We start from the raw sequence: 22,797 nt of genomic DNA, 5'->3' as shown, positions 1-22,797 counted from the left end.
ATTTCACGTGTTATTAAGTTGTTACTCTATAGAATCTAACGTCGGTACACTAGCTACAAGATCATCCATATTTGTTTGACGGAGATCTCAGCGTATAGTGGCTTATGATGATTACACATTTCGGCTACTGGATGTGTTAAGCCGTATTTCTGGTAACATGATACAATCCATTTTACTCATGGTGATGGGATATGGCTTATAGGGATAATAGTCCTCGGAAAAAACATACTGGAAAAATGTCCTCCGGAAAAACGTCCTGTTATTGGGAAAACAGATTTAGTGGTTGTTGAAATCAGGGCGTATCTAGTACTTTTTTTATCGATGCTTTTTCCGTGGACTTTTTTCCGAATGCAGATGGGATGTTAAATGGCAATATTAAGCATGTGTGCTTACATAGTGTGCCTATTGATATATCAAATAGGATGCAGGGTCAGGAGCTATCGTTAATGACCTCAGATAATCTGCCCTCGATCTCTCCCAAAACAAAACAGGATAACCCAGTACTTAGTCCAATTTGATAATTCTTATAAATCTTGTGTTACATAAAAGACAGTGTATAATTGCATATAGTTGTTCAATAACATTTGAGTTTATTTATACTTTTCTCCCAAGGTTTCTGTTCAAAAGCTGACGCTTGAAATTGAATCTCATTTGTTGTAAAGTGAATAAACTCATTGGTAGGTAACATCTTGCCAAGTTTATCACCCGTTCGGAAACTTGACCTGTGAACAACCACGCCCACTCGCGCCTCGCATGACAGTAGCGTATGTGGCGAAGAAAACCAATACAAGGGAGATAATTTGCAAACAAAAATCCATCGAAATACTCGCGTGTAACGTATCCGAAGGGAAAACATGGCGTCAAAACACCGGCTTGCTGTTATTTCGGGGCATTTACTTGGTTCTAAATCACAAAATGTCGACGCAAATAATGGTGATCGCTCACAGGGAGTTCATCTTCAGACATGTGCCGCCAGTGACAACAAAGTTACTGTCGGCGAAGAGGCACCAACCATTCCCAAGCGCAGGTGCGTGCCTGAATGTGATCACTCGGCGACTAAGCTGTTTGTGAACGCAAACCTCTGCACGCTTGTCACGTAGCTCCATACAAACTGAATTGACTGCATTGTGTATCACATTTTTGGATGTATTACATATCGGCTTAAATTGTGTCATGTATGTTTTAAATGAACCAAACAGAGTATGTCTTATGTTACATAATACATGTACGTGATCTGCAACGGTGATAGACCATTAGTCAGTAAGTGAACAAATCGAAGCAAACGAATTTTCCATTTGTTAATGGTTTGTTAACATTTGAATTTGTTGGTGGTGCATATGGTATTTTAAGAAAATGACACGTCGAATTGCGTTGGGTCACCCTTAAACTCCAGTATCTTGTGTCACTGGATTGTGTATTTATACTTTATATTTATTAAACATAGTGTTCGAACGATGACAGTGACATCACAAAATATCTTTGTATATATTTGGATGATTTTTTGGTAAAGTGATCTTCAAGGTGAGTGCATGAAATACTATACAGTTGTTTACGTCATTAGCAAGAAAACAAAAATATTTCCTGAGCATCTGAAAAATCACATGACAAGAATCATAAGAACTGGGTCTCCTTTCACGAAACAATCTTTACTAAAGTTAACCTTAACTCTCATTCTTTAAAGGTTACATGCAATGTAAAACACAACACTTTGCAGATTCTGATTGTTGTGTACTGACTTCAGGCCCCCCTAAGTAATTGAAGGAATTACAGCAAATTTGAAGGAATTGCATCTCAAATGTAAACAAACGCAGCCCACTCGCGAGACAATTGCAGCGATATCGGTAGTTTAGCGGTAATAACAGAAACACATCGGCCCTATCGGAAGCAATGTCGGTAATACTGGAAACACGATCGGCCATCTTCGGAGATTTTTCGGTCGCGAGCGGAAACTCACGCAGCAAAACATGGCGTCGTTGGAAGAAGCACCCGTCTCGGTGAGATTTGTTTTTAGTTCCTACTATTACATTTTCATACTTATCCATCTTTGACCACCCGCGTTGAATGCGTGTAGGTATGAGGTGTTGTCGGGGCAATAGCTTATGTTTTTAGGAAAAGATTGTCACTGCAGAGGAGTGTCACAAGTCATGCCCCTGGAGATTGTTTACATCTGAACATCGAAGTCGTGCCGATGATTACGAACATCATGAACGTGCGCCATGAAGAAGCTTATGAGCCATAATTTTTCTTGCTACGAAGTGCAATTGACAAATTTAAACACATTTTACAAAAAAATGATGTTATATCTGGCGCACGTTCGTAATCATCGGCACGACTTCGATGTTCAGATGTAAACAAACTACAGGGGCATGACTTGTGACACTCTCCTAGAGTGACTATCTTTTCCTAAAAACATAAGCTTTGGCCCCGACAACACCTCATACCTAAACGCATTCAACACGGGTGGTCAAAGATGGATAAGTATAAAAATGTAATAGCAGAAACTAAAAACAAATCTCACCGAGACGGGCGCTTCTTCCAACGACGCCATGTTTTGCTGCGTGAGTTTCCGCTCGCGACCGAAAAATCTCCGAAGATGGCCAATCGTGTTTCCAGTATTACCGACATTGCTTCCGATAGGGCCGATGTATTTCTGTTATTACCGCTAAATTACCGATATCGCTGCAATTGTTTCGCGAGTGGGCTGCGTTTGTTTACATTTGAGATGCAATTCCTTCAAATTTGCTGTAATTCCTTCAATTACTTAGGGGGGCCTGGACTTGAACCTTCTGAATCTACATCCCTGCGCATCTGCACGTGAGCACATGACATGACTGCGTCACATATTGATGTCATGACTTTGCTAGTGGGCATATGTAATCACTTGGAACCAGTTGATTAAAGTGTGGGGACCCCCAGACCGTTTTATGTGTTTATTCAGAAGGTTCAAGTCAGTACAATACAGTGGCAACAAGGATAACAATTGGAATTTCTAGTAGTCATATTGGAAGTGCAGAGTACTTTTGCTAATGAATATTTCATCATTAGCAGTGAACGTTGAAGTTTGACATTGGAAAACGTCAACTGTTCAGTGAGTTTTCAATATGGCGGGCATCATCAGTGAAGTTGGGATTTTTATGAAAACAAGGGGGATTAGGCATCGTATGCTGAAAAAGTGCAGTTATTCTTTGATAATAACGATGTCAATGCTGCTCGTGGAGTGCCAGGATTTTGGTTCATGATTGGAAGTAAGACTTATGCAGTGCTGAAATCATCTACTCTGCCGGCAAAACCGCAAGATGAGACTCTTGGTCAGTTACAGAATCATTTCGTGATAGTGGAGAGATACAGATTTCATAAGAGGATGCAAGCTGACAGCGAGGCTATTTTGCAATATTCAGTGGTTTTGAGAGGACTTTCTCGGAATTGCCATTTCAAAGACACTTTGAATGACCGTTTACGTGATCAGTTAGTGGTAAACAAACAATGTTTTCAATGTGGAAGCAGTTTTTATCTCGCAAATGCGTTTAAGCATAAAGACGCTGTGTGTTTGAACTGCAACAAGCGCGGGCATTTGCAGTCTGTGTGTAGGGGTCAGAGGTCAGGTCATGACCCAGGTTCAAGTTAACGGTTTTCATCTGCAGGGAGTGTCAAAGTGAACAAACATGGCGGCGTAAACAATTCTTGCATGAGAGCTACTGATTCAGAGATTGACAGTGAACCTGTATCCTGATGACCATGCGTATTGTTTGAGTCATATGTATGCTTTGCCAGAGAAAGGTGCCGATGTTATTTGTGACTATTAATGTCAACGGCAAGGACATGCAATTCGAGTTCGATACCGGGTGGAGGCATTTGATTATCAATGAACAGACTTTTGAGGAGAAGTTCAAAGGATGCAAATTACAAAAGTCGGAAATACCTATGAAGACTTACACAGGTCAGCACGTTCTTGACTTTGGAATAATGAAAGTTGATGTTACAAGTGGCAAAGATGTACACAAACTTGATTTACATGTTGTGAAGAGGGAGGGACCACCTCTGGTAAATGAAGAAATAGATAGGGATAGAGAAAAATGGTGTGTTAGTCAAGGTTGATCACAGTGAGTGGGCAACTCCTATAGCACCAGTGGTCAAAGGTTATTCAAGTATTAGGATATGTGGGGATTTCAAATCCACAGTGAATCCAGTGCTTAACATTAACAAGTACCCACTACACTAAACTGAAGATTTGTTTGCCACACTTGCAGGAGGACAGAAGTTTTCTGAAATAGATCTTGCTCATGCCTATCAACAAGTGGAAGTGGATGCTGATTGTCAGAAGTACCTAACAATCAACACAGCAAAGGGGTTGTTCAGATACACAAGATTGGCATTTGGTATTGCATCAGCACCATCGGTATTTCAGGCAGCCATGTACCAAGTATTGCAAGGACTTGATAAGTTTTGTGTCACCAAGATGATATTTTGGTGACCGATGCAAATGATGAGGAACATTTCAGAAACTTCGAACAGGTGTTGAAGAGATTGCAGGACTATGGTTTGAGAGTTAAAAGGCAGAAATGCAAGTTTTTTTTTTGACTCTTTGAAGTACTTGGGACATGTGATTGATGGAAATGGCTTGCATACAAGTCAGGACAAAGCAGGAGCTGTACAAGATGCACCAAGACTGGAAAATGTATCTCAGCTTCGGTCCTTCTTGGGTGCAGTGAACTGCTGTGGGCGTTTCATGAGAAATTTGTCAACAGGCCATCACCCTTTGAATGACCTGTTGAGGAAGGACAGGAAGTGGGTTTGGTCTTCCCAGTGTGATTCAGCATTTGACAAATGCAAAGCTATGATCGCTAGTTCTGAGGTTCTGTGTCATTATGATCCTTCATGTCCATTACAGCTAGCGTGTGACGTGTCTTTATATGGAGATGGGTCTGTGTTGTCACATGTGATGAGTGATGGATTGGAGAGACCCATTGCATTTGCATCAAGAACTTTGTCGGCAGTTGAAAGAGGCTATTCTCAAATTGATCAGGAAGCATTGGGTAGCATATTTGGCGTAAAACGCTTTCACCAGTACCTGTATGGCAGGCATTTCACATTGATAACTGATCACAGGCCCTTGACAGCAATATACACAGTTGGAAAACCAGTGCCAGCAATGATTGCAGCTCGCATGCAGAGATGGGCACTAATACTGAGTGCATATGACTATGCTATTGTGTACAGAGCCTCAGAGAAGCATGCCAATGTGGATGCAGATCTCACTACATAACAAATAACCTTTTGCTATGCACTTCCCGAAACACATCATAAAAAATGACAATTCAACGTAAAAAGTTGAAAAAAAAAACAATGAAAAAAAGCCAGCAAAATCAGAGTTCAAACAATTCACTAATTTTGCCCCAGCACTGGGTAGAAAAGTGTTTTCAATGACTATACTGTGCTCATAAGGCATGCACAGTGCATAGGTTCGTGGAGCTTGAAATACTATGCCTGCCTGGAGTATGAGGCCGTGAGCAGTAGTCTAATCTTGCTTGTCTACACAAACAAGTAAATTAACCACTCATTACATACAAAAAAACTGATGTTGATTGTGATGAGCAGACTCTGTCAGTGTCACAGAGAAAACTTCATGTCTGGTTTATTGACACCTATAGTCTGCCTGCCTGTCTGCTAATGTCAATATGCAATCACAACTTCAATCACTGACCATATGCAATTTGAAGTTAACACTAATTGGGCTTATTAACTGTAAACATAGAGCCAGCTAAGCGTTTTGGCAAATGAATCAGCGGCCAGTGAAAAAGCTTCGTCACTCTTGAGTGTAATCCCACCAGCTCTGATTGGGTTCAGCATCACAGCTTTTTCCTTTCGAGGGAATTAAACCCAAGTACAAAATATTGTATTGATTGGCGATTATATGCTTATAATTTTGTTTATTTGTAACCATTTTGACAGTATGCGACAATTATGTCTATTTTTAAGTAAATGCATAATATATTTGAAGGCTTTTTGCGCATATCATTGAGTTCATTTACTCTTTGTCCTGTGTCCTCCTCTGTATATGAAAACAATAACTTTCATGTGTAAATTATCATACCATCGTGTACTGATATTTGTTTCCCGGACAGAATATTGCCAAACATCAGTACAATCAAGTTTGCAGCCATAATCATATGAAGCCAATGAGTGGTGAGGTAATAGCTGTTTCAATTTCAATTTCAGACAGGAATTGTTGAAATGGAATGGCTGGGGCTACAAAGATTCCAAGTTTCTTATCAACAAAGATGGCCATGTACAATTCTCAGGGGAGAGGTAAAATTTTACTGTATTTCGTTCCATGTCAAGAAAATATGTAATTTTTCCTTATCCTGCTCATTTGCATATCTCCTCCTTCAATGAAGTTTCCTTCTTTTGAAGCAGACGTACAATCACACTCACTCACAGGAAGGCTCCCCGTTTCCTGCCACATTGGTCACTCGATCAGCCCTGTTTGTCACTCTCTCCTCCATCACCCAACAAGACGCTTGGAATCAACTTAGTCCCTATACAGTGTTTAATATCCTGTCATATATCCGTCCTTTATACAAAATTTTGCTTATACGTCTTTGGTCTGTATTAATTATCATGATGATATGAAATTGTGGATAAATTTACGGATTTTTTATGTTCTTGAACATATATTTCATCATGTGGGATTACATTGTCACTGATGAAATCGTGCTCCTGGTGCAGGTTATGGCTGTCTGTGGCTGTTCCGTATTATTATGTCTTACTTGCATGATTATTTGTTCTTCCCGTGTTCAGTGAACTTGGCAACTACTGCTGATATTCAGGTTTATAGTGAATTTGCCAAATGTACCCTGAAGATGCCATCGGAATAATATGGAGACTGGATCCTAGTCCCAGAAGAGGTTATCATCAGAATTGATGTCATCTTAACCAAAGTGTTGAAGTCATCTACGTCTTCCAAGACGAGTCTTCAACTACTAGATACAAGTAGATCGTTGCTGAAACAACGTTTCTACATAGTCCTTCAGTGATGATATTGTTCCTCCCGACAAATGAGACATCTCCGACGAATATCAATTCCTACTACCTGAGGTACTGAGCTTCAGAGATTCAGCGCAACATGCAGCATCTACTATACCTTCATCTACTGCATGTACAATGACGCTGCATCCTTAAGAGAGTCTACTTTCAATGCAGACATCGACAACGTCTACATTCAAGACTCACTCAGATGCTTCTCCCACTGCAGCATTTGAACAATTATTACAGTCACCTTGTGTGACGATTCAACAGCTGCAAAAGGTCCGTCAGATGAAGGAGGCATTCACCGTCAGCTGTATCATCTTGACGTAGTTTAGAGGATGCATTTTTCATCCACAGAGGATGCATTCTTCACTCACGCATATCCTGTTACAGCTGCGAGGATGCACTGACTGCATCCCCCGATCATCACAGACGCCATCATCATTCGTCATCTTTGTCAGGTATGGTCTCCACACACAGGCCTGCATGGAAACATTCACGGAATGACGACCACTCCAGGGATGCACGCAGACATTGGGCTAGACCTCACTTCACCATCGAAGGAGTCCTATGACGCCCTCAACTGCAAGATGATCTATGATGACATGACATCTTGACCTTCCCTCCGATTATGCTGATATCTCCGGTACTGGACAACAGTGTTTGCGTTAGCTTTTGTACGAGTGCATGCAGAAATACAGTTATAAATATGTAGTCCAAATCTATTGTGTGTGAAATGTCCATTACAATCTTGAATTATTTCAAAATTTTACGTTGATCATCTAGCTGCAACACCGGTGATGTCACATCTGCAGTCTAATTGGTCTTCAAAAGACAACACCCGTGGTTGTGAGTCAGGGAGTCGTCAACAGATGTAAACAGCCATTTCATTGTTAGAAAGGCTTCAATTTCAACCCAGGTAGCACTCTACAGCAGCATCTGATTGTCTTCACGAGGCAAAGAGGTCCTCTTACAGCGGAATCAATGGTGTTTATCAGGAGACCAGCAGCAACATATGACAGTTTTGCCACAAATACCAGTCAGCTATAAATACCCTTCACATTGAGGACAGCTCGCTCACAACTTATAGTGTTAATGTTCTGAAAATGAAATGATTCAACTTCTTCATTACAGATGAAGCGAGTACCCATTCATACTACCTCACCGACTGTCTTCATGAATATTTAGCTGATTGAAACGTTCTTGCATGGCGTATACAGAACGGTATTGAATTTCAGGAAGATTTGATGACGTCACAATCATGACGCAAGTTCACAACTCAAAAGTGTTAAGACAAGATTCATGCCATGATACAGCAAGTTTTACTCACTCCATTACCACTAAGACAGAGGTAGTGTCTTCTCGGTCTACTCACTTAAGTGCTGCATTTGGCACGAAGATAAAGATTACAAGTGCGCTCATTACAACACTGCATAGACTTATTTGACAAAGCTTAACTGCAACAGTCATCTGTACGTAGATGCTTTGCTACAAAGTTGGGGTGCCCACCTGGACAAAGAGGTTGCAGCAGGAATTTGGGTGAGCAATAAACGCACTCTGCATGCCAACCACCTGGAGATGAAAGTTGTCATCAATGCAGTATGACAATGGTAGACCACATTGAGGAACAAACTACTGATGGTCCACGCCAACAACTCCACAGTAGCTACTTAAATAAGCAAGGGTCAACATGATCTCACAAGCTACTACAGCTAATCTTTGAACTCTTCGACATTGTCGACGACCTGAATCTCACATGCATGCCCCACCCCAGGTGCATGCAACATCATGGCAGATGTTATATCACATGCTTTACAACCATCTCCAACACAGTGGATACATCATGTTTTGACTCATCAGTCAGACATTCGGATCACTGCTAATAGACCTATTTGCCACCAGGTTCAACAGATACCCACATTCGCATCTCCAGTACCAGATCCATTTGCTTAGGCAACAGTCGCTCTCAACATCTCATGGGAAGGAATGAACCCTTACACGTTCTCGCCTCCAGTTGTACTACCAAAGGCCATCAGTGAGATACAATAGACGATGATGCTGCAACTGACATTCATCATGGCTACTGGCCAGAGAGGGAATGGTTTCCAGTACTCACTGAGGAACTCTGACAACCATCACTGAGGCTCCCAGAATGGAAGAACTTACTTGTCCATCCGTACACTAAACAAGCCCTCGGACATTGTTCCAACTACACGTATGGATCGTATCAAAGTCTGCTTGATACAGATATTCCGCTTCAGCGGCGAAGGCAGTCACCTTAGCTGTATGTAGATTTACTCGTAAATGGCTGCGATTTGAAACATATACCAAGCAGAAGGGCTTCACTGCAACAAAAGCCACACATCCTCAAGCAGAGAACTACTTGTGTCACCTACAGCATACTAGAGGACTTAAAGGTTCTACACTATCGACCTACTTAGTGGCACTCAGCTGTCATCACCAGGAGATCTGCGGTCAGGCTGACAAAAGTGCCGGTTTTATTCACCCCATATGCTCGTTCAATCTGGAAGACCAACAATGCAGATTTAAGGCACCAGCTTTGAACTTTAATGTTATGCTTCACCATCTCACCAGTTACACTTATGAACTCTCAATTGGGCATCCTTCGAACTGTTGACACAGACAACCACCAATAGCAAGGCAGCTTGTATATTAGAAACACATGCTTTGGACTTCAATCATACAAGATTAGACACTGATCATTGTGAGATTGCGCACCAAGGACTGATAGGATTTTATCTCCAAAAAATCAACTGCCTGGACATCCGGTATGACAATGAAGAATGACGACCATGCTTGATGGGTATACAACTTTTTTTATTCAGCGAGTGCGACGTTTCGACATAGATACTAATGTCGTTGTCAAGCAAATGGTTCTAGCTGGAGGAAGAAACTAACTAGTATATCTAAAATCTCACTCTTTATCACATGACTTGTTGAGACCAAGATGCTCTGCAGAGTAAAATGTTTGAGAGTCCATGCGCAGAGAGTCATGTGACCGATGTGGGGAGGCTTCATGTGAGTGTGTGTGATTGTACATCCACTTGAAAAGAAGGGAACTTCAAGGCATTTCAAGTGTTCCACTCTCTTTGCATAGAGGGAGGAGGTAAGCAAATAAAAATGAGTCTTGATAAGTATAAAATATCAATTTTATTCAGAAAATTACATTGTTAAGGCAATTGTCCAATAAAAATTTCCCAAATGAAATGAAATATTTTTTAATGCAGAAATGTCAAATAATGTAAGGCATGTCATCATGATCGTCATGGTTTTTGTAGGATATTATTTCCTGTGTTCATCTATTTCACTGACAGCAAAATATTCTACTACTTAAATTTAGATAATCGTTGCATTATTGCTGTGCTAAAATACATCTAAGAAGATATTGTTTAATATATTTCCAGACTTTGGTCAAAACAGTTAATTTGCTCCTTCATTTTGCCTGCTACAGCCACTTGATTGAAACTTCTGTAAAAGCCATGTGATGGCTCAGTGAAATGATTTGATTTGTTAATTTCAAATTCTTTGTTCTTTCAGTTTAGATGATATATAACATTTAGTAAGGCATTTGCTTATCATGGTGTATCAGAAGCAAGCACAGCTGTTGAGACAATAATGAAGTTGAGAGCCATGTCAAGTCACTCGTAACTGATACTTAAGCTCCAAAAATATCATGTAATGACAATCATTGTATTTCTGTCACCGTGAAGATACCAGCTGAGTGGCAGCACTATGCCCGCTCTCAGGGACTGGATGAAGGCTACTGTTGGCATCAGTCTGGAGCATAAGTCTCCAGCCCAGGTGAGTACACTGCATTTCATTTTTTTTTTTCGGTTCTGCACACCAAAATTCTCTTTGAAAATGTGATAAGTTTGGTTTTCGTACTGAAAATATCATCTTATTCACCTTATGCACATTACTTTTGGAACGTCATCACAAATATTCCTTGTAATTTACTTCTAGATGACATCTTTATGTAGCTACCGTTTCTGACATTTCTGTGCCACTATTGTCAACAACCCATGCAAAGTCAATTGGATGAATGAGTTTGTGTCAAGGCACTTCCGTTTGGGTCCCAATTCTAAGGAGGTTTCTTCTTGGAATTTTAACCAAACTGACAGCACCTTACAGGATAGGTCTTCACCAACCCATGCTTGCCACAAAAGGCAACTACTCTTGTCGCTAGAGGGGACTAACGGGATAGGGTGGTCAGACTCGCAGATTTGGTTGACACATGTCATCAGTTTCCAGCTGCTCAGATCGATGCATATGCTGTTGATCACTTGAGTATCTGGTCCAGACTCAATTACTTACAACCGCAGCAATATAGCTGGAATATTGCTGAATGCTGCATAAAACTAATCTCCCTCATTTACTCATCAGTGATTCAACCCACACTAGTAGAGTCAGTCATCTAATCACCAGCACACAAAGTCAGCCATCTAACCCACTCAGCCACTGCGACACACACAAAATGGAACACTCCTAGACTTCACAAAATATTAAAACAAATTATTACATTAGCAACCTGAAATTGATTTTATTGTTTTGTTTATAATCTTGTTTCAAGAGCCCTTTTTGCTAGAAAAGTAATTCTCATCTACCATGTTAACTGTAAGAGGATATATATGGGCCAACACTAGCTCTAAAAGGAGATGGAAAATAGAGTAAAACTTTGGGAACCCTGTTAGTAAGTACAAAAGAATAATGTAAAAAGTAATCAAAGTATGTGATAGACTGGCAATGTGAGAACAGTATCGAGCAAATACAATGTTATTGTTTTACCGATTGTACAGAATAGAGATATACTAGATCGGAATTAACTGTTGATGATTTATGTTAGTGTGTATTGTATGCCTGACTTGATTGTGATCATCTATTGATGGAGTGTGTTCATGTGTTTCCTCAGCCTGAAATAAGTGCCGCTGATATCCCCACACCGATCAAGAATGAAAACTTCCTGTCTGAGCTCAAGAGATGCAGCATCCAGTTCTCTGACGACTGTCAGGACAGACTCTTCAGAGCACATGGTGGGCTGAAATTTTTTTAAGGTCACCTTATTTACATTGCGAACAAATGCCTATAGATTGATTGTGTGTATGATAACTGTTGAATGTTTTGTGTAAATATCACAGATAATTGCCGTTAAACAAGACACAATGTTTTTCTGAGCTATGTTGGTTTTAGGACACACGCTGCATGAGATGTTTGTACTCAGAGAGGGCAAGTTCAAGAGAATACCTGACTTTGTGGTGTGGCCTTGTAAGTACATGCAGTTGAGATGGCGTTCATAGCTAATTACAATAACTTCTTTAAGAGGCATTTGGAAGTTGAGGCAGTAAAGAAGGATAAGAATATATATATGAACAACTTTTTTATTGCTGTGATAGCGACATTTCTTTGTAGGTTCTAATTCATCACTTGTTTCAACTCAGACTTCTTCAAAGAGATAGTCTGTCATTCCGGCTTCTTAAATTTCATCTCTTTTGAAAACATGTTTACATGAGTGTTGTTGAGCATTGTTTTACACAGTTATCAGTGATACTGAATCTTCAACAGGCTAATATGAAAATTCATTGAACTTTGAATTGATCTTTTGAATTATGCTTTCAGTTACGGTTAACTGAGCAGTAGTAAGATTGGTAGATTGTGTTCAGTACTTAAATGGTTTTGTTCTCATCATCTTAGACTGAAGGTGGGTTAGTCAAATGGTTTTAGTGTTTGCTCATAACACTAAAGATCTTGGTTTTGATCCCAGAAAGGGTACAGAGCTTTTCTTGTCATTATTGTCTCTGGTGTGTATATTGAAAAACTGCTGAAAGTCATCCTCACTTACTCGTCCTGCCATTCTTAATCAGATATTTATCTTTACAGCTTGCCATAACGACGTTGTGAAGATTGTCAACCTTGCATGTCAGCACAATGTTGTCATCATACCATTTGGAGGTAGTGTGCTCTTGAGACCTTCCACATTGAGCACTGATTCATTGCCAGTATTGTGTTCAACATACTAGACATCTTATTCAAATGAAACCTATATATATATATATGTTTTCTCTAAAAACAAAAAAATAGTGTCCAACCTTCTTCTTGTCCTTGTCAGTCAGTAAATAAGATTTTCTGAGGATACCAGGGACACAGAAGACCCTGGTAAGAATCCCCACGTTTTAATTCCATTTCTGGTGTGCCCCCCATGATACTGATGGAATATTGCTAAAGACTGGGTAAAACTAAACTCACCTACACACTCTAAATGTATCCAGTCCTGTGCCTATGTTTGTTCAGGTTTGGTGTAGCAGACTCTGTTGAAAATAGATGTGTTTTGTGTCAGAGGAACGTTAGCAGTTTTTACAGATTGACACAGCGAGTGGAATTAAAGAAATTAAGCCTTGTGGTTTGTGATTAATGGCGTTATTGTGATTGATATGTGTATTGCTAGACTCGGTAGGAAGCAGGTCTAAGTTCTTCCCATCTTTGATGCTCTCCGATTCCAGTATATGTTCCACTAAATTTGCAGTGGTACCCTAGATGCATCTCTGGCATGGATCGATAATTTTATTACCTACCTTTGCTGGGTTTTTTATCCAATCAGTTGTCTGCTCTGGGAATTTTCGCATACCAATCACAAGGCTTCTATCATAGCTCATTTCTGCCTCTTTTTTTTCACTAATTCAACTTGGGAGCACAATTTTTGCAGAGGTACTCTGAAAGAGGTATAAGGAGTCCTTGCTCATATATTTTGAAGGTTTCAGACTTGCTGATTTGTCTGTATCATTTTTTCCCCAAATCGGAGTTGCACAGCGAGCAAACCTATCCTTGGTTGCTACCTTTGTTGACTCTAGGGAGGTAAATTTTTGGGCAGCGCCATAGATGCATCCAGGGTGCGAGTGGAGATTTATTAGATCATATGCCCTGGAGGTTATCGAGAAGTTTATCACATTCTCTCAACTTTTGAACTACCAATCTGTGACTGTCAGATCCTGGTCTTTCTTTGTTATTCACCTACCTACAATACTTTGACAATGCTCTTAAATGAACTTGTTTGGGTTATATGTCTGTTGTCCTTTTCAGGAGGCACAAGTGTGTCAGGAGCTTTGGAATGTCCAGAAGATGAACAAAGAATGATTGTCTCACTTGACACATCACAAATGGTGAGTTGTGTAAATGTGAAGACATCTGATTGGTTGGTTCTTTGTTTCACGCCGCATTCAGCAGTATTCCAGCTATAGAGCTGGTGTCTCTTAATAATCGAGTCCTCACCAGATAATCCAGTGATCAGCATCATTTTATGAATTGTGATACAATGATGTGTCAACCAAGTAAGCAAGTCTGACCAATTACATAGATCAATGTTCATGCTGTTGATCACAGAATTGTCTGATCCAGATTTGATCATCATTTACATACAGCTGGAATATTGTTTTAAGTGCCATAAAACTAAACTCACTCACTCACTCATAACTTTTATTTGCATGGCCTATTGTTAGCCATGTTAGGGTTGCACAATTAGAAAACACAGTGGGACCTGTATTTGGGCTGTTGCTTAAATAATGCTTTCACTGGTTGGATGGAAAGTCATTCCAATGTAACCTGCAAGCACTAGGAATAGTTATTGATTAAGTTGAATTTTATTCTCATCATGGTGCATGAAAGATCTGATCGCTGATGGAACAGTGTTAAATCAGTCTCAGGGAAAACAGCATCTCTGTGTTTTATTTTCAGGGAACTTTTTTCAAATCATGTCAGACCAGTTCAGATTAGTTTCAGGAAGATATGTTTCATTTCAGAACAAGATTCTGTGGATTGATGAGAAAAACCTAACATGTCATGCAGAGGCAGGCATTATTGGGCAGGATCTGGAGAGACGGGTGAGTTGATGTTGGCATTCAGAGATAATGAAGAGGTTCATACAGTGGTGCCATTCTTTTTATCCGCTGCAATGCGTTTTGTGGGGGGTATTAAAATCCATCAGTGCACATTTATCTATTCCAGAGCAAAACTCTAAAACCGTTCAATATTTCTTCACCAAACTTTAAGCATAGGTTGGTCTAGTGGTGTACTGGTGCCTTTTGATTTTAGTTTTGGAATTCTGAATAAAATATTTTTGGCATTTCCATGGCAAGTGTGACCTAGACTGAAATTGGAGGTAATGCGGGGGATATTGATGACTGTGTCCTCTTGTTTTATAATCTATTACTCTTTAAATGACCTTCCATTGAATAACAAATAATAACAAATCTCTGATATTTCATCACCAGCTAACAGCAAAGGGCTACTGCACCGGGCATGAACCAGATTCCATGGAATTTAGTTCGCTTGGAGGCTGGGTGGCAACACGAGCATCGGGTATGAAGAAAAATATCTACGGAAATATTGAGGATATAGTGAGTACCCTTCTAATTTATAACTTGCTAATTATGTTATTAAGGTATTAGTAGAATACAGGGATGAAGTATTTTGTGACCATAAAACAGCACCTGTCTTGGAGGTAAGTAGACAGAAAGAGATGGTGTGAGTGTTCGGCATATAAATTTAAAAAAATCAAAACTTTTAGTTGTCAGTGTCCAAGAGGGAAATATTCCCAATGCTTGTAGATAGTATCTAAATGTTCAAGTGAAAATGCTTAAGTCACATGTTCTGTGATTGACTGGGGTTGTGGCCTAAAGTTACTACACAGCAGTGCCTGACAAATGTTTTCATTGGCTGATAAGTAGACGTTTTTTCCAAAATTGGTTTTGCCTACTTGTAAGACAAAGTGAAAGGAAGGAAATGTACACAAAATAGCTGGCTCATGATTGTATAAAATAATGCAAGTTTGTATTTGTGTTTTTCTTAGGTTGTCCATGTGACGTTTGTGACTCCTCGGGGTGTTCTGCAGAAGAGTTGCCAAGTGCCCAGAATGTCATCTGGGCCAGACCTGCATCACTTTATCATGGGATCAGAAGGTTACATCTTTGCTGTCCTCCTTCAACCACTTGTAGCAGTCCTTCACTTGCTGACTCCCTCATTGACTTGCTCTCTCACTGGCTGGCTCACTCACTCACTCACTCACTCACTCACTCACTCACTCACACTGACATTCTGTCGCTCACTGACACTCACTCACTGACACTCAATGACACACACTCACTCACTCACTGACACTCACACTCACTCACTCACTGACACGCAGTCACTGACACTCACTCACTTACTGACACACTAAATCACTCACTCACTGACACTATCTCACTCGCACTCACTCACTGATACTCACTGATACTCGCTCACTGACACTCATTCACTCGCTCACTGGCACACATTCACTGACTGACACTCATTCACTCACTTATGGAAACCCACTCACTTACCCACACACTCACTCCCTTGCTCACGCCTCACTCACTGACACTTACACTCAGTCACTCTCTCAGTCACTCTCTCAGTCACAGTCACGCTCACTCTCACTCACTCACTTGCTCACTCACTCACTGACACTCACATACTCACTGAGACTCACGCCTTTGCACACTCACTGACACATGCACTCATTGATACACCCTGACTCACACAAAGACATTTCCTGACACTCACTTCCTCATTCACTCAGGAATTCCACGGTCTATACCTCTCATCATTAGGACACTGACTCTGGTTCATGATAATGACCTGACATGACTGTCATGCATAGCATCATTTTTGCATCAAATACAGTGTTATGGTACTAAGCTAAATACACTCTGAATTTTTTGTTTAAATCTGAATTTAATTTGGGATCCTAGATAGATCTTGACATTTTCAAAATTAGTTTTGTGGTAACCATGTCACAGGGCCTTCTATAGTTGACTTGCATGTTGACAGCACAGTGTGTAACGTTGTGTTGTTGTCCAGGAACCCTGGGTGTTGTTACCGAAGTAACGCTCAAGATCCGACCTCTGGCGCCTTGTAAGAAGTATGGCTCTATAGTGTTCCCTAGTTTTGAATATGGTGTGCAGTGTCTTCGGGAAATAGCTAGACAGGTATGTTGCAGTCTGTCAATACAGGACCTTATTTCCCTGCATATCAAAGAAGGTAATTAGAATGTATAAGAAACAGGATTACAATGAACAGACGGATATAAAGAACAGCAGTTACATCTGCTACTTACTGCATATTGTTGTGAAAATGTGTACCACTCTCTGCAGTTATTACAAACTAAAATTTCTGGTCACTTTGAGCTTGCTATAACTGTGATCCTTTACTTAAAGCAGAAACATTACAAGTGTCTGTCCCATGACTGAAAAGTCATTCACGTCTTATAATGCTGATGGTAATATAATCTAAATACATTTATTGGAAGCAAGTTACAAAAGTTTACTATACAGCACTTCAAGCTGTCAGCTTTCTCTAATTTTGAGGAACTGTTTTATTCTGCAAAACAGCTTGTTGCTTGTGGTCAGTGTAAACATAAAGTCATGTATTACGTAACATTTGATACACATGCTTCATTGTGTAAGATAGGTATATGAAGCTTATACAGATTCCTTCTGGAGGTTTTATGGAGTGACGTTACCTACTGTGTTAACATTTCCTCGTTCCACACTACCCCTGAAGATACTAGGTAGAACTGATCATCAGTAACCCATGGTGGTTGTAAGAGACTAACAGGATTGGGTGGTCAAGCTCGCTGACTTGGTTCACCTGTCATCGTTCTCCAGTTGTATAGATCGATGCTTGTGCTGTTTGTCACTGGATTGTCTGGTCCAGGTTTGATTATTTACAGACTGCTGCCATATAGTTGGAATATTGCTGAGTGTGGGGTAAAACTAAACTCACTGACTCCCTCATTCCCACATCAAGTGAAAAAGTCTTCTTAAAGAAACTGATTTGAAGGATTATTTTTCAGAGATGTGCTCCAGCTTCAATTAGATTGATGGACAACGAACAGTTCCAGTTTGGTAAATATGATGCTTATGGTATATCGTCCATTAGTATTAACTGAGGGATCCTGGGTGAGGATGGTTCATCTTGCTTGTTATGTGATTTGGCTGTCATCAAATTCTAATGATGTGAGACTCTTACCATTTCATAGGGTACTTACAATCTGCTCTGATTCTGCTGGAATATTATTGACTTCACCTTAAAACAAAAATACCTCAAATATTAATAGATACTTACATCTACCTGCTGCATGTCCTGTATACGCAACAGCCTTAGCACTTCAGTTGTCGTAAGTCTATGTTAATGTACTGGAGTAATGATCACATTGACTCAGAGGTTGCTGTGTAACTGTAAGGTATTTTCAGAATATAACCATCCACAGATTGGGTGAATGTTTGAACTGCTGATTGCAGTGTCTAGCTATATTACACATGTCAGACATACAAGGAAAACACAAGTAAGCTTAGTAAACAATTGTATCAAATGATGTATTGTCACAAAATTCACATTTCCATTTCCCATTTCTCTGAATATATCAAACTTGAAACAGATGCCATTACAATAGCATTATGTGTGCACTTAAGTATTGCACATAGAAAGGGAAATAACTGCATTGTGTAATGGATCTTGTTACTTACAGTACTGCATAATTTCACTGACAGGGTTGTGTCTTAAGTTGTCTCATATTTAAAGAATACTGTTTTTATCCCCCCAGCATGTAATGCGAGGGTATATATAATCAACACCTCGTCTGTCTGTCCATAATCATTTTGTTTCTGGCACATAACTCCAAAACCATTCAATATTTTTCACAACAAAACTTGGCACATGTATCAAACAACACCTAGCATGGTGCCTCTTGCTATTTGCAGATTTATGTCATTTTTATTATTTTTGGTTTCCATTGAAATGTTTTCAGACTTAGTTTCAACAGGGAGGGGTGACTTTCGTTTCCGGAGCACAACTACTCGAAAACTTTTACAGATCTTCAAGTGGTGCCTTTTGCAATTTACAGATTTTTGCAATTTTTATTTTTCTTGGTTTCCATGGAAATGATTCCTACTTAATCTCAAAATGGATGAACGTTTCCGGAGCACAACTTGAAAACTTAGTTGTATCTCTATGCAAAACTTGGCAGATATGTGAGGTAGAGCCCAAAGTGTTGCCTGTTGCTATTTACAGGTTTTGGGCATTTGTATCTTTCATGGTTTCCAAGGGAACAATTTGGACTTACTCTCAAAAGGGAGGGATGGGCTCCATTTCCGGAGCTCAAATCGAAAACCATTTAATATCTTTCAACAGATCTTGTCAGATATATGAGACAGATCCTGAAGTGGTGCCTTTTGCTAATAACAGATATATGGCATTTATATTTATATTTTTCATGATTTCCATGGAAACAATTCAAACTTAGTCTTTAAAAACATCAAGTAACTGTCAGATGATTTGCCATTTCAAACACACAGGGCCGGGGTGACAACTCTTGTTGAACGTAGAAATGAAACCAAAACAGATGGCGGTCATTGTGATGATAGAGTACTTCCTGAGAACCAAGATAATTTTTTGCCTGAAATTGTTACAAGTAAAAAAAATATGGAAGCAAGTTGAGAGCAATCCTTGACCCAAGTCTGAAAAAAGGTAAAAAAAAAAACCCATTCATAAGCAAAGGGACATTACTCTGTGCAAATGTTAAATACAGTGTGTATCCAGACATGGTGATTCAGATGAATTATCACATCAACATCTGTCAGTTGAATGCTAGTTATTTGATTATAAAATTTGATTTAAAATAACCAGATTTCCTATTGTTACCATGATGATAACTCACCATGCTGTCTTTCTCTCTAGGTCATGCGTTGAAGCCAGAAGTGAATTCCATTATAAGCAGTTTTGTGGATGGCCTCAAGAAGTTGTACATTACGAAGCTGAAGGGATTTGATCCACACCACCTAAGTGTGGCCACACTGCTGTTTGAAGGAACAAAGGAGGTAGGGTTCTCACACATGCATGCACATGTATTTCATGGACTAGGTGATATTAGTTTGTTTTTTTACTGAGCTATCAACTCAGAATTTTTCAAATGTGGAATAAAATTATAATTAAAGAATAATTTTGACAATCATAGTCAATGACTCTTTTAGTAGGTTGGGAAATAACCCTTTGACCTGTCGATATGAAGGTCTTTGAAACATTGTCTGCAGGCTTTTTCAGGGTCCATAGAATCTTTCACGGTGTAGACAGAGATTTGTTTTGAGAAATATCTCTTCATGCTTGTTTCATTGTTATTTTTGAAAATATCAGTAAACATATTTGTTGCTTTACAGGAAGTTGCTGCTCAAGAGAAGAGGGTATATGAAATAGCCAATAAATTTCGGTAAGAGCAAACATTTAGAAATACGACTATCATTGGCACTCTTCTGGTGATGATGACACTTAGGACTAATCTTGTCCAATGAAGATGCAGGGCCACTTTGTGTTCCAGCATGTGAATCAGGAAGGATGCCAGATATACTGAAATCAGATCTTTCATTTCATGTTAAAGTCAGAGTGTCAGAGCCAAAGAAATCCCCTATAGTCTTGTAAACTTTCTAAAATTCTGTATGTGAGCAAGCGAAGACACATATCTTATATGGATGTGATCTTCTGGATGTGATATGGCGGTCTAATTTTGTTTGGGTTCACCTGACATGAGCTCCTGAAAAGAGTCTGTCAGATGTTTGTGTAGGAAGGTATTAGATCTGAAATAAGGATCAGATTTTTAATGATATTGGAGTGGTTTTGAAAAAGATTATCTTGTGTCAGACTTTGTAATGACATATAAGCATGGAGCTCTCACAGGAGCTATTGAGTTACCGAGATTGGTGTCATACTGTGTCTGTTTGTCTTTTCTCCAACACACTGTACGGAATTGCATGTTCCTTTGTTCTGTTATGAGAAGGCTTTAATCCAAGGTGTATTGCATTAGCATTCATTTGGCATTTGTTGGATCTTTCAATCTATTCCTAGGTTTGCCTCTATGTTAGCCATACTAATGGGTTTCACTAATGTGATGAAGGAGTTACCTCCCTTGATATTCATATCCAAGTCTCTTGAAAACAGAGGCATGTTCAGAATGGCAAGTGCCTGCACTATTGCCTCACATGAGCACTCCATCGGTCCCTTATGGATGTGAGCGCTTGGTTACATTAACCATTCATGACCAACTCGTGTTATTCAGGGGCAAGCTGAATAGTTTCTTGTCTCCTTGTTGGAGAGGCGAGTGGTGGCGAATGACACTAAAGCACCTGATGAAGGAGCAAGCATACACTCCAAAACGTCATGTTATTCACGATAAAGTACTTGACATCCATAAATCTTGCTTTTCTTATTTTTTAAAATATTTTTTTGGAGAATGACATTATATATGACTGCTATCTTGGTTCGCTTGGCGAGGCATTTGAGAGGATGGTTTGCGGGTGCTCGTCCAGGCACAGGTATTCAGGATTGAGCGCTGACAGGCATTCATGGTCACTCACTTTTCTGTACACACCTTAGATGTACCAAATTGTAATGTAGGTTTCATCATTGTTGTTCCTGTCTCAGCTACGATGACCTGTATGTGTTGTATATTCCAGTGGAATACCAGGAGGTGCAGACAATGGAGAGAGAGGGTACATGCTCACGTTCGTCATAGCCTATCTTAGGGTGAGTCTGTTATGATGACGTCTAAAGGATTGCATCAGGTTTTTGCTGTATATTTGACACAGGGAGACTGAGAATAGTTTCCAGCAACTCAAAGTATATTCATTTTCTTTCAATTTTATTACATGTATTTTTACATAGAAAAGTGACTGTTGTATTATTTTACCCTGTAGGTAAGAATCTTGGAAGCTTTCAAACTGTAAAGTATGCATACACTTGCTGTTTTAAACACACATATCCTAACATTTCGTGACATTTGCTGTAAGTTGACCTGTTGTTTTCCATTGCAGGATCTTGGGTTTGAATATTACATCGTAGCAGAATCCTTTGAAACCTCTGTTCCCTGGGATAGGTAAGCTGTCACCAAGCAATCAATTACTTTGAGGAGCCTACTGTCATATACCTGGAATATTGCTGGGTTTATTGAAAGATAGTAAGGACTTGTCATTCTCAAATTTTTTGTGTTCTCACAGGTGCCTGGATCTGTGCCAGAATGTTAAGGAACGTCTGCATCGTGAGTGTAAAGACAGACGAATACAGTTTCCCCCGTACATCACTTGCAGGTAAGATGTCAGAATGGCAAGTTAGTACTAATGGAAGCCCGAGACCGGTTGTCTCTTTCAGCTAGATGTCCATGCCCTATAGTACAGTTGTGGAGGTGCATGTCTGGATTCTCAACTACTGCATTATTCTGACAAATACATCACTCTGCTGTAACTGTAGTTGTGATCATTTTTTAACCAAAGAATATCATCAGTATTTCAGAATGTATGTTTATTTAGTCACCTTGAATCACATGAAATCCCATCATCCCATATTATAAAGACATTGTCTTTGAAATACTCCATGTGGTCTTTTCCTAAAAGTCCTTAACACTTTCCACAACATTGGTTTAGGTGTTTGAAAATAACCTTAAAGGGGTACTGATACACAGCAGTTTCCTTGTACTGGTTGTTCCTGTTGTTATTGTTTTTTTTCCCGTGAGTACCTGGATGATATCCCAGAATTGGTGACTGGTTCATGACCCCTGCTGTGCAACCCGTATGCGCAATTGAGAGTTTGATTATAGACAGATAAACTAAGGTGAAGTCATTTTTACTTCATTACAAATGTATCATGAAAACAAATGAAATACTTTGAAGGTTAATCATCTGCCAGTGGTAGAAATGA

At 39.6% G+C, this 22,797-nt stretch overlaps 1 protein-coding gene across 1 annotated transcript in view; it reads left to right on the top strand.

Moving 5' to 3' along the window:
* Positions 1-828: 828 nt before the first annotated feature.
* Positions 829-22,797, top strand: part of LOC137297692 (alkyldihydroxyacetonephosphate synthase, peroxisomal-like) — a 29,057-nt gene continuing 7,088 nt past the window's right edge. The window contains exons 1-17 of the mRNA XM_067829615.1: positions 829-1,027; positions 6,217-6,306; positions 10,758-10,848; positions 11,957-12,077; positions 12,235-12,309; positions 12,922-12,993; positions 14,119-14,198; positions 14,835-14,915; positions 15,306-15,431; positions 15,884-15,992; positions 16,918-17,045; positions 17,912-17,963; positions 19,795-19,934; positions 20,271-20,320; positions 21,561-21,630; positions 21,918-21,979; positions 22,101-22,190. Of these exons, the coding sequence (XP_067685716.1) occupies positions 855-1,027; positions 6,217-6,306; positions 10,758-10,848; positions 11,957-12,077; positions 12,235-12,309; positions 12,922-12,993; positions 14,119-14,198; positions 14,835-14,915; positions 15,306-15,431; positions 15,884-15,992; positions 16,918-17,045; positions 17,912-17,963; positions 19,795-19,934; positions 20,271-20,320; positions 21,561-21,630; positions 21,918-21,979; positions 22,101-22,190 (1,610 nt within the window). The 5' untranslated portion in view covers positions 829-854. The remainder of the gene's footprint in view (positions 1,028-6,216; positions 6,307-10,757; positions 10,849-11,956; positions 12,078-12,234; positions 12,310-12,921; positions 12,994-14,118; positions 14,199-14,834; positions 14,916-15,305; positions 15,432-15,883; positions 15,993-16,917; positions 17,046-17,911; positions 17,964-19,794; positions 19,935-20,270; positions 20,321-21,560; positions 21,631-21,917; positions 21,980-22,100; positions 22,191-22,797) is intronic.

Source organism: Haliotis asinina, chromosome 10, assembly GCF_037392515.1.
Source record: "Haliotis asinina isolate JCU_RB_2024 chromosome 10, JCU_Hal_asi_v2, whole genome shotgun sequence".
NCBI lineage: Eukaryota > Metazoa > Mollusca > Gastropoda > Lepetellida > Haliotidae > Haliotis > Haliotis asinina.
Note: the sequence above shows the minus strand (reverse complement) of the source record. Positions and strands in the feature narration are given on the sequence as shown.